General features: G+C 30.2%; 1 protein-coding gene across 2 annotated transcripts in view; it reads right to left on the bottom strand.

Moving 5' to 3' along the window:
* LOC107452997 (F-box/WD repeat-containing protein 1A) overlaps positions 1–12,130 on the bottom strand; it is a 101,741-nt gene extending 89,611 nt beyond the window's left edge. Inside the window, exon 1 of one of the 2 annotated variants that reach the window (XR_006226361.2) lies at positions 11,618–11,857. Coding sequence is in view for 1 of the 2 variants with exons in the window: in XM_016069648.3 (XP_015925134.1) it covers positions 11,618–11,659 (42 nt within the window). In the remaining variant the exon portion in view is untranslated. Of the gene's footprint in view, positions 1–11,617 lie in introns of both variants that reach the window. The other variant, XM_016069648.3, reaches the window with a different exon arrangement.
* Positions 12,131–13,028: the final 898 nt, after the last annotated feature.

Genomic DNA, 13,028 nt, shown 5'->3' with positions numbered 1-13,028 from the left:
TTTTTTTCCCCGTTTACCCAGAGAAACGTCATTTCCTCCGTGACCTTGAAGGCAGGGAAGGGAGGAATGCTTTATTTTTTCCTTTAGGCCGTCAATCAAACTCAAGGGTGTGGCATGCTGATTTCGTTTTCTGCTTGATTTACGAGGGGGGTGGGGAAAATGCATTGCATGCATATCAGTGAACAGAAAAAGAAAAGAGAAAAATATATTTATTTGACATCGACTAATAAAAATAAAATCTTTTTCTTTTGAATAAATTGTCATTCTTTGGAAGTGCGGTATCAATTGCAAGTTTTTCTTGGTGCGGAATCACATCTGCTGTAATTAAAAATCTTGTTTTTATCAACAAAACAAAAATAAAATAAAAGGAGAATTGTTTATTAATTTAAACATAGAATTATTTTATGAAACAGATTGTAGTTTTGTTTTTCGGATTCCACTATGTTTGATTTTTTTTCTTTTCGCACTCAATAAATTAATCCTTTTTATTCATAAATTTTATCATTAGGTTTTTTTGTTTTTTTTAATTCTGTTGATCTTGCCTTGTTCCAGGTTTTAATATTTATGCTAGTGCCTTTTTTAACTATCGTTTCGGTTGGATAATTTTCAAGTGTTTTTATTTAGATTAATAAGTTTTCCTTTTATTTTATCGTTTCCCCCCGTATAATTAGGTATGAAATATATTGCGTTATTTAATCATTGGTTTTATTTATATTATTTAATTAAGGAATTGTAATTATTTTTAAAAAATAAATATGAGAATTTTATATTTTTTAAACTTGATTTTCTTGTCTAAACTTGCAAATTTTTTTATTCTTTTAAATGTTGTATTTCTACCATTCCTTTTTTTCTTTTTAAAGTTAGGAGTACCTGTCTTTTTTCTCTTACTTTATGCATTACACTTTTTCCTTGCACTTCGGGTTCGATAAAACATCGATTAACGACACTTTTTGGTCGATCCAGAAAACCGGGAAATTCAGCTATCCGGGATAGCGATGATCCCGAGCATCCCGGATAATTGGTTCTCTACTGTACCTACCATTGGAGAACAGATAGAAAAACTTGTCGCAATCAGACAATTTTTTTTTCTTAATTCATAGGAAGTATGGGCAATAAGATAAAAACCTAAGAAAACAATTAAAAAACAAACTAGTTAAAAAACAATGTTAAAATTGTATTGCATAACTTGTCAAACAGAAAAAGAATAATTTATTTTCATTTTAACAGTAAATAAACTTGTTTAAGGAACAAAAAAAATCAATAAAACAAAAAGTTTAAAAAGCAAAAAGAAGAATAAAATGAAGTTTAAAAAGAAAAAAAAAGTCCCCAACTACTTTCTAGCAACCTTTGAAAAAAAATCAGGATTTTGTTTTCTGATTGGTAAAAACAGAATATTTAGTTGGGTATAATTAAAAGTGGTGACTTGCAATTCAGACACTGATCAATGAAAAGGGTTTTAAAGATTCATGAAAAGTTGTGACAAAGATCCTACACATTGATTTATATAAATTTATTGCCCATTTTTTGAGGGGGCACAAAATTAAATGAAACAGTTATTAAAGTTTTCTAGATTTCACAAACAAGGAAAAAATATATTCTAAATGTACTAAATACCTGCAAAAAAAAACAATAATTCTTATCTCTTTCTAGTTTTTTATTAAGGAATATTAGTTGACAAACAATTCAAGAAAATTTTCTTTATTGGTCTAAAATATAAAGGGAAATATTAAGAGGTTTCTCATGGTGAACCCACCGTCCGCAATGAGGTATATTTCTCTAAATTTTTTTCAAGCATAATCAGGGTTGATTGTGAGTCCAAGTCAAAATTGCAGAAAATTTCTTGAGGGAAAAAAAAAAAAAAACAGTTTAAATGAGGGGGAAAAATTAAACAAGGTTTTTTCCTTTTTCTCAATCTTTCTTAGTTTACTTAAAATATATGTAAAATTTTACACATACTTAAACCATTTGCACATACCTATGATAACCTCGAGAAGTAATTGAAATTTACAATCTTTCTTTCTTGAGTTTATGCTTATAATAACTATATACAGATAAAAAAATTAATATTAATCTTGAATATAAAGCTTATAAAGTATCTGGCTCTCCTTTACAAACAAATAAAATAAACTGCGTTTTTAAGTTCCGAAAACTTTTGTGATCAACGATTTTTTTAGATTACTTCTGGACCTTCGATCTGCGGAAACTTCCGGATCAAAGTTAGCAAAAAATCCGGAAATTCGGATTTTTTTTTTTCGGAGCACAATCAGCCTTGCATAATAGAATGAGAAATCAAATGCAATGAATTAATGTTTCAGAAGTTACCAATTTTTCAGCTTTGTTTAATTAAGATATACTATTTTTGAATTGTAAAAAGAATGGAAAACTCTTATAACATCGAACTACAATATTCATCACAGACTTAAATTAATCTCATTCAAATTAGCATGAAAAAAATATGAGGAAAAATATAGAGTACCATAGGTACTTTTTATGATTCTCCAGGAATAATTCAAAAAATTTTTCATGACTTACTGAAGTTACTATTTTCTATAAAAAAAAATATAAAAAAACAGCAATCAATGAGGAACCTGCATGCTTCGGGTAATCGCAGAATGTTGATTATTTTGAATAGTTTATATCTTAAAACTCCCTAAAATCAATTCAGAATTTAAAAAACTGACCCGAATATTAAAAAAAACTTAACTTAAAATTAGACCAAAACGAAACTAACTACACGTGACACAAAATGAGGCGTGGTTTGCTATGACGTCAAGATACAGTATCTCAGCGAACGGGAGGAGTTAAACCAAAGCTTCCTATCTAAAAATGTGTTACAAAGGCGTTTTAATTTGAACCGCATTTTTTAAAAATTGTTTTTCTTTCATGCTTATATTATTTATATATAGTTTAAATATATATGTAGTGTATATCAGTTGCATCCTCCTCCTTGAGAAAATTTTTGTGAGCACCTTTCAGCATAATGAAATAAAATTGAGGAATGAAAAAATAAATATCGAAACTACATTTTTTTTAACAACTTTTGAAATAAATTCATTTTTATTTATTTATACTGATTCATTTTTATTTATATTTGTCTATACATAAAAGTCTGAACTGTTTTGAAAGTTTTTTATTTAATAAGTTGATCCCAATTAGAGGGAATGGAATGAATGGTATATGACCTGGAATTATAAGTTTTTAGGTAAATAAAATGTTTTAAAAAATTCTTTTTTATTATTAACTTCTAAAATATTTGATTAAATTTTTTTTGAAGAAATGTAAATAATGCTAAACACCTATCATTTTTTATTTTAACTTTCATAATTTTTTCTTCCAAATAAAATTATTTTTTAACTTTAAAAAAAAGAACCTGTACACAACTGTTCTGTCAGAATAAAATTCTTTCATTTTAAAGAATAAAGAAAAAAAAAAAAGAAAGAAAGAAAGAAAGTGATCTGAACAGCATTTCAAAAACATTTTAAAATTCAGTATAATGAATTATTCATTCAGAGAAGCTTATCAATCAGAAAAACAATCTTATAGAATTAAATTATAATTAAGTAAGTTACTGTAAAATGGTCTTAGCAACAGTATAATGCAGTAGTTGCAGACAATTTGCAAGTATTTTTTTCATCGCGTTTGATGGCTTTGCACCAAATTTGTCTTTTTTCTTCTTTTGGTACACTAAAAAATAATTTATTTGGCGTGTTTAATGTAGAACTATTGCACATGGTACAATGCAACACTTGTAGTTTTTGCTTGGAGCCAATTTTTAAAATTTATACTCGGAGCGGCATATGCTTTCACCGTTTCACATGATGGGAGTTGTGGTTGTACTGTATCGTGACGTCATCAGAGCAGATGGGAAACCTAGCAGCGATTTAGGGGGCGGGGCTAATCGAGCGATTTCAACTATTAATAACAAAATAACTAGTTATCGCTAACTAGTAATAACTAGTTAATGTAGAACTATTGCACATGGTACAATGCAACACTTGTAGTTTTTGCTTGGAGCCAATTTTTAAAATTTATACTCGGAGCGGCATATGCTTTCACCGTTTCACATGATGGGAGTTGTGGTTGTACTGTATCGTGACGTCATCAGAGCAGATAGTCAAAGTAAAATTTCAACTATTAATAACAAAATAACTAGTTATCGCACCGGTCTGAAATTGGTGTCTATCTTTATAAAATGGCATGATGTTTCATTTTAAAACATAAAAAAAAGCATGCAGGTTCCTCATTCAAAAACGCATTATAATAACATTAATTGAAATTATAGGTATAACCAAAACTGTTATACTCTGCACCTTCATATTTATAGATTTTAAAAACAGAGTAAAGAAAGATTTGAAGCAATAAAATAGCTGAAAAAAATACAAAAGCAAATAATTTTCTTTTCTTTTTTTCTGCAGAATTTTACTCTAAAGATACTTTTCTTGTTCATCAGAAAGGAAAGAAATACTCCTGATTTTTCTGTTCTCATTTCGGAATTAAAAAAAATTTGCAAATGATTGGCTTGCTTCAGCTAGAATTTTAAATTGATAAAATAAAAATAAGAAAAATTTTAAAATTACAGAAGTTTAAAACATAGCTCGCTCAAGAAATTATGTTTTTTTCTTCATTTTTTGAAAAAACACCATAACTTTTAAAGAGCATGATAAAAACATTTTATATTTTAATAAAATATGACTCTGAGTGGGAATTTTGTTACAAATTAAGATATTTGGAATACCATGAAATTGGAGGGTTAATGCCATTTAAAAAATTGGATTTTTCGGTGACCTAAATCCATGACTCTCCATGAATTTTTTTAAAAAAATAGTTAAAATCATGACATTTTATGACAAATTTTGTTCAATACCGAAATTCATGACTTTCCATGATTTCTCATTATTTTCCAGGAGCGCAGATACCCTGGCTATATCTAAACGTCCATTTACTGCAAGGGTCTCTTTTCTGGACACTTAATAACATTCAAAATAAACAAAACACTTTGCCCTTAACTTTTTTTTACACTTGCAACTTGTTAGTAGGGGATGAGAATCCTCCACATTTCTATTAATTTCCGCTCTGCTTATTCATGATTTTTACCCCAGTTCCAATTTTTTTTCAATTTTAATTTGATTTAAGCTATAATATGAAAAAAAAAAGAAATAACGGAAATTAAACCCAGCATTTCCTACAGCGTGAAAGAAATTGCATATTTTTTCACACCTAGAGCATAAAAGGATTATTATCGCCAAGAATCACACACTCAATTTCAGTAGTGTGCAAAAATTGCACATTTCAAACAAATTGCTCATTTCAGATGAAATAGTCACAACAAAAGAGGGTCATTAAGTAAATATTCAAAAAGCACAATTCAGGAATCGTAATATTATATTAAAATGTGGAAATCCCAAATTGTTGAAAATGCGATCAACAAAACCAGGGCCGGACTTAATCTTCGTGGGGCCCTAAGCTACTGAAAATGATGGGGCCCTCATAAGTCCAATTCTATTTTTATAAACCTAAAGTAAACTGTCATTAATTTTAATTGTTGAGTGTTAGCAATATATTATTAGAGAATATGATAACATTACTTGATTGTTAAATATATTGATTGTGAAGAGACTATAATGTAGAACCTTTCTTTTATTGCACATATTTTTTGAACGAGGCAAAAAAGTTACAACAGAATCACATTTTAAGCCTATCATAAGCACATTATAAAAATTTGGCATGCCTGAAGGCATGCCAAAGGCTTTTTCTTTCGAAATGAAGGCTTTTTCTTTCGAAATTCTGAATATATGTCATGTGAAATTTTAAATGATTTTTTTGCTAATTTTTTTCTAAATTGTTTTTTCCTTACTTTACATTTTGCTTAGCTGCTCAAAATTTTTAAGACTTAGAAATATGAAATTATGAAGATGTATAGAAAATATGCAAGGAGTTTCAAAGAATACAAGAAAATACAATTTGATTATTAGTTTCACTTTTTTTTCCTAACAGCCATTGAACAACCGACTTAATTTTGAGTTTACCACTGCCAATGTTTAACTCTGTAGTCTTGTAATTTTAAACCCAATCTAGGGGACAAGGAAACTCCTGGATCCAGGAGGTATTGATTTGCTATGAGAACTTGAAGGACTTTGTGACCCTGACTGATTTCACATGCACCATTTTGTACACAGGTATTCTTCGGCCAGCTGGATTCGAAAAGTCCATTCTTACAATTCTGGAACTCCCATTCTCACAATTCACCAACCAGGCTATCCTGGCAAAATTTTATAACCGTCATTGAGAGCCACGATGGCTCAGGGGATAGAGCGTTCGCCTTCCAATAAGGTGAACAGGGTTCGATCCCGGCGATGGCTGGTCGATACGAATTGCGCATCCGGCTTGCGCCGACCACAGTGCTGACGTGAAATATCCTCAGTGGTAGATGGATCATGGGTTAGAGTCCCCTTGCCCTCAGGCTAACCGTGGGAGGCTCTCGTGGTCTTCCTCTCCATGTAACGCCAATGAGAGTTAGTTCCATCAAAAAGTCCTCCACGAAGACAAATTTCTCCCAATACTTGATCCAGGAGTTCCCTTGTCTTCTGGATTTAGTTCAAAATGACAGGGTTACGAAGTTGAACACTAGTAGTCGTAAATCCAAAAATTGGGCCGGCTGTTCAACGACGGTTATAAAATAAAACATAACCGTCATTGAACAGTTTACCCAATTTCGAGTTTAAGACAACTAATGTTCAACTCCGTAGCCTTGTAATTTTGAACCCAATGCAGCACACAAGGGCACTCCAGGATCAAGTATTGGAAGGAACTTTTTGATGGAACTAGCCCACATTTGAGTTAGGAGACAAAAAACCACGAAATGCTCATACGGTTAGTCTGACAGCAAGGGGACTCTAACCCATGATCCATCTACCACTGAGGATATTTTGCGTCAGCATTGTGGTCGGTGCGAGCCAGGTGTGGAATTCGTATCAAGCAGACATCACTGGGATTTGAACCCGGGCTACCTCACTCGGAGGCGAATGCTCTATCCCTTTAGCACATCTTCACTGAGTAATAACTCTGCGGGAGGAAGATATTTATTGATTTGCCAAAATTTAGTCATCTTAAAAATGCAAATACAGTAGAGAACCATTTATCCGGCATCCAACAACCGGGGAAAATTGTGCTCGATTTTTTCCGCCATTTTTAAACTAGAACGATTTTAAACTAGAACGAAAAAAGCGGAAATTGGACTCATCCTTGAAGTTGAGTAGAGGAAAATGTAAGGAAGGGGAATTTTTTTTCCCCGTTTACCCAGAGAAACGTCATTTCCTCCGTGACCTTGAAGGCAGGGAAGGGAGGAATGTTTTATTTTTTCCTTTAGGCCGTCAATCAAACTCAAGGGTGTGGCATGCTGATTTCGTTTTCTGCTTGATTTACGAGGGGGGTGGGGAAAATGCATTGCATGCATATCAGTGAACAGAAAAAGAAAAGAGAAAAATATATTTATTTGACATCGACTAATAAAAATAAAATCTTTTTCTTTTGAATAAATTCTCATTCTTTGGAGGTGCGGTATCAATTGCAAGTTTTTCTTGGTGTGGAATCACATCTGCTGTATTTAAAAATCTTGTTTTTATCAACAAAAAAAATAAAATAAAAGGAGAATTGTTTATTAATTTAAACATAGGTTTATTTTATGAAGCAGATTGCAGTTTTTTTTTTCTGATTTCACTACGTTTGATTTGTTTTCTTTTCGCAATAAATTTCGCACTCAATAAATTAATTCTTTTTATTCATAAATTTTATCATTAGGTTTTTTTTTTTTTTTTGAATTCCGTTGATCTTGCCTTGTTCCGGGTTTTAATATTTATGCTAGTGCCTTTTTTAACTATCGTTTCGGTTCGACAATTTTCAAGTGTTTTAATTTAGATTAATAAGTTTTCCTTTTATTTTATCGTTTCTCCCCGTATAATTAGGTATGAAATATATTGCATTATTTAATCATTGGTTTTGTTTATATTATTTAACTTAGGAATTGTAATTATTTTTAAAAAATAAATATGAGAATTTTGTATTTTTTAAACTTGATTTTCTTGTCTAAACTTACAAATTTTTTTATTCTTTTAAATGTTATATTTGTTATATTTGTTACATTTGTTTAGCTGATGACCACTTGATTTCAATGGTCTATCAAGCATAATCACATGTTGTTTCTGTCTATTAGCAGTAAGTAAAATTAGAATAATATCACATCTGTTACCTCAATTTCATCCAGAATAGACCAAATCAGGAATTTTGGCTGATAGGCCAGTCAAATAGGGGACTGAATAGTGGTCCGCCATTTAAATAAATAAAAAGAAATCACAAAGTATTAAAAGAAAGAAAAACTAAATAAATTTATAAAAGAGACATTTCTCTCCATATAGTTCAAATTACTGAATCAACCTTAATATTCATTTTAACAATGGTGCTTCAGATTTCTCACTTATCATCAGTAAATAGCTATTAGGTTTGAAGTTTCTTTAAACAAAATTATCAAATTTTCTAGACACTTACTTATTGCTGCGTTGGCTCTTTAAATACTCATCCATCAGAGCAAAGTAGGTCAAATTACCCTTTAGTAAGAAGGTTTAAGACTGGGCTAAAGAACTGGGTTTGACCCAGTTCCTTAGCTCTTAAAAAATTATTTATAAAAAATATTTTTTTATTTGACAGAGTTTATAAATTAAGTAAAAAGTATTGATGTAAATAGGGGGCAAATATCAAAAGCTCTTAGATAATTATTAACTTTAACATTGAAATTTATTATATTAAGAAACTGATGAATTAAAAACTATGCAAACCTTCCATGTTTTCCCCTAACCACTACCAAAGTTGATTTAATAAAAACATTTGAAAAGCACCCGACAATGTAAAAACGATTAACAAAAATGTATTTTGGGCTTCAGAGGGCCTCAGCTCCAAATAAAACTTTTAAAAAAAAAAGAAGAAAAAAGTGGGATCTGGGGCCCCTTACCATCTCAGGGCCCCAAGCTACAGCTTATTTAGCTTATACGTCAATCCGGCCATGAACAAAACCACTTGGACAATAAAATTGTCACAAATCGAGTGCATCGAAAAGTAATCTTACAAATGCGCTATTCAAAATTTCCCCTGTATGATAATGAAGCATTATGAAACGATGAATGAAAATCACTAACAATAACTGACAAAAATGAGATTGTAAATAATTAAGCGTGAAATGCACAATTTCAAATTTGCCAAATGAAATAATATCGTATGAAAACATTGAGATTTTAAAAACCAAGTGAAAATCGGTTTTAATAATTACTGAAAAAACGATCGCCAAAACCACACAGATTCACTGCGGAATCAACACAAACCAGTGGATCGAGGAATTATTGCTGACTAAAATGTGCTATTTGGTAATTTTGGTATGTTATAGCATCACATTAAAATATCGAGATTTTAAAAGCCATGAGAAAATCTGTAACAAAAGCTGCTAAAATAGTGCAACCACATGGATTTATTCATTGTTGATTGAACAGGACGTTAATTATTGTCTATTTGTCATTTCTTGTTGAAGAAGGATGTAGTGATGTTTGTTTACCTTAAGGACATATTATCCAGAAAAATCTATTTTCCAGACTAGCTGAAGTTCCGGATATGGGAAAGGTGTACTATTTATACATAATTGTGGTAACTTTTGAGCTATGATTTCTATAGACTAATATTTTATTCTATAACCAGTGTTGAACTGCTGATCTATATTTGAGTTTATTATTATCAAAGTTAAATTTTTTTTAGAACTAGTTATTTTCAGGGGTCTGTCTAGGTTTTTTTTAGAGGTACCTATTTTGTGAAAATTTAGACATAATTTGTGAAATTTAAAAATTATATAAAAAAAATCAATACAAAAATATGGTAAAGTATGCAAATATTTTCAAAAATATTTAAATATTTTTCGAAAATATGTTTAAAGTATTTTGTGAAACTACCGATTTTCTTAAAATTGAATTTGAGAAACTGCAGTTTTTCCTAAAATTGAATTTGAGAAACTACCGCTTAATGACAGTAAAGTTACCATGGACAGACCCCAGATTTTACTTGTTAATTTTAAATTAAACAATAGGCCACGGATTTTACGGAAAATCACATTGCTCGACATTTCTGGGGCATGTATTTAAACCAAAACATTTTACGACAGTGTCATTCTGTATGTGTGTGCACAATACATCAAAATATGCAACAACTTGAAGCAGCTGCAGGAATTGAAAAACTACCAAGTAGTTTTCTGAAGAAAATTTACCGATAGAGATTGTCGTTTAACATGCCGTAAATTATTTCTTAAGAGCTTCAATTTTTACATTTATTTTGATAATGAGTAAGAATTACTTTTTGAAATAATTGGACATAAAATAGTATAAGACAGTAATTGAAAAATTTGTGAGAATCAATTTAAGTTATTACATTACATAGTTGAACCTTGTTAATGCGAAATCAATGTAACTATCAATATTATTTCATGTTAACCAATTTTGCTTTTTCCAATACATCATGAAAACAATTTATTTTGTGCTATTAATACATGTTATGTACTACATTGATGTATGCAAACAATTCTATTATAAACTAAATAAAATTAAAATTAGCTCTAAAGATATAACTACTTTATTAAACTATTTTGTTTTGACTATTTTATTTGCCTATCTACTACTTCCAATAAAGAAAGAAAATAGAAATAGGAGGATATTTATGTATCATGATCTGTCACGTCAACTACAATCGCCAAGCTGTCAAATAAATTTTCAACTTGCAAATTTAAAAAAAAAAAAAAAAAGAACAAGTAGATTTTGGCCCGGGGTAGCTACAAGTTATACCTTTCGAGTTGGTCCCTTTTTTTGATGTTTTTTTAAGCTTCTCGCGAGCCGTCGCCCGTAAGTGGCGATTATTCTGCCACAGATCACGATATGGATATCTCCCCCAGAATAGCATTCCTCAAAATGAATGATTGTGATCTTATTCATCATTCATTACAGTAATACAATAACTCTGTCATGTTTTAATATTATACTATACTACCATATCTAATTATTTATTATCTGTGTTGTACTCTTTCTTTTCATGTTATGAAGTAATCAGGTTGAAAATTTCTTGTTAAAAATGTAGGAAACAACAATTATTGATTGATTACTCACGGGACCAAACATGTGTTTCATTCAGAGAGATATTTCACGTTAAGCAGTTGCGCGTAAGTGAGGTTCAACTGTATTACACATTTTGATGCATTTTAACAGTACTATGTGAGTGCCTTTTTCTGTGAGGAAGCACCCTGCCCTTTTTTATTCCCAAAGAGAACTCTGGTGAATCACTTCCCAAATAGATAATTTATATAGTTTGGATGTCTGATAATGGCACAAAAAATTAAACAGTATATTTAATTGATAATACTCCACACAATATCGAAACTATTTTCTGATGCACACTAATGAAGAATAGCTTTTAAAACTGAAATAAAATAAACATTAAAAAAAAAGATATTAAAATAAGAAATCATTTCATAATTACAAATATAGATGAAATTATTTCGATTTGGACACAGTAATTGAATTTATTCAGAATCAAAACAAACCTGTGGTTGTGTAGACATGTCTTCTGACACAGTTGTTTCCATAGGAAATATGATGAACAAGTACTGAAAAGCCTTAAATGCAATTATGGAGCCAAGTTAAATCCGTAAATTTATATGATAAAAATTTTAAAACAATAACAATAATAAAAAAAAAAAACTGAAGATTATAATCATCGAAAACTTCAACTTCTACTGCTAACCTTAGTTTCACACATTGCCATCTTCTAATTATGAAATTTAATTTTTTTTTCATTCGTAGGTAGCGACCTTGGCAAGATATTTGGTCAATTTAGGAATTGGTAACCGGACTTACTGTGACTTATGTCTGTGGGTACAACCGGCTGAGCAACTGCGCATGCACTTGAAATGCTTGGGCAGAATTTAATTTTCACCAAATAATTTCGAAAAGTAGCCCTGTTGAAAAAATTGCTCGGAGTTATACCAAAAAACTTATACGCTTCGCGTAAAGAAGGGAAACTTCCTATACTATCAATGCTAAATCGTAACGATCTTTCCCCAACTTGGGCGCTGAAGGTGTTATACAGGAAAGCTACCGTCAAGAACGATTGAAGAATGGGCGCAGATAATTTGACTTTCACTCAATGAACTCATATTTTCGCCGTTAATTATTATCGGATTCGATTTTGCGGTTAAATTTTTTTCAGTTCGCAAATTTATCAGAATTATAATTTATTTTAAAGTAGTAAATATTCATTTAACAAAAGTACTTTTTATTAAAAAATAAAAATTCATTAAAACTTTAAAAAATTGAGTAAAATTCATTTCCCCTTGAAAAAAAAACTTTTTTGATTTGTTAATTTTTCCATGTGTGTATATATATAAGAAATGTGATAGATATGTATAAAATTTTTTAATTATACTTAGAGTTTTAAAGAAATAAACAAGACACTTGTTGCAGAATTTGTTTTATCTTTACTAAACTTATCTAAAAAAAGTTCTTTTTGGCTATATATTAAGAATATACTTTTCAATAAAATAAAAATCACACAAATAAAATTGCATACATTTTATACAATAAATAAATATTTGAGCAAGTTTGTGAAATAAAGTAACATAAAATTAAAAAGATGCAATATTGTTTCATTGGAACTGCACTAGGAAGAAGTCTATGCATTTTTTCTGATACATAATCCTCAATTTTAAAATGCCTTGAACACAATCTTCATCTGTTGTGTAGTCAGTCTGTCAGTATCAACATTCTGTAACGATACAATTTTGCTGGCCTCTAACCATTTCTTGCACCTAATATTATAAAAAAAATGCACTGAAATCACAAAGTAAGATTAAAGTGTTAGTAGGACAATAAGAATGCAGTCTAATTCGACAACGGAACTTTTGTTCAGAATTAATATTTTATTAAATAGTTTTAAAAAAGCAGGCAGTGTTTAAA

Source organism: Parasteatoda tepidariorum, chromosome X1, assembly GCF_043381705.1.
Source record: "Parasteatoda tepidariorum isolate YZ-2023 chromosome X1, CAS_Ptep_4.0, whole genome shotgun sequence".
Classification (NCBI taxonomy): Eukaryota; Metazoa; Arthropoda; class Arachnida; order Araneae; family Theridiidae; genus Parasteatoda; species Parasteatoda tepidariorum.
Note: the sequence above shows the minus strand (reverse complement) of the source record. Positions and strands in the feature narration are given on the sequence as shown.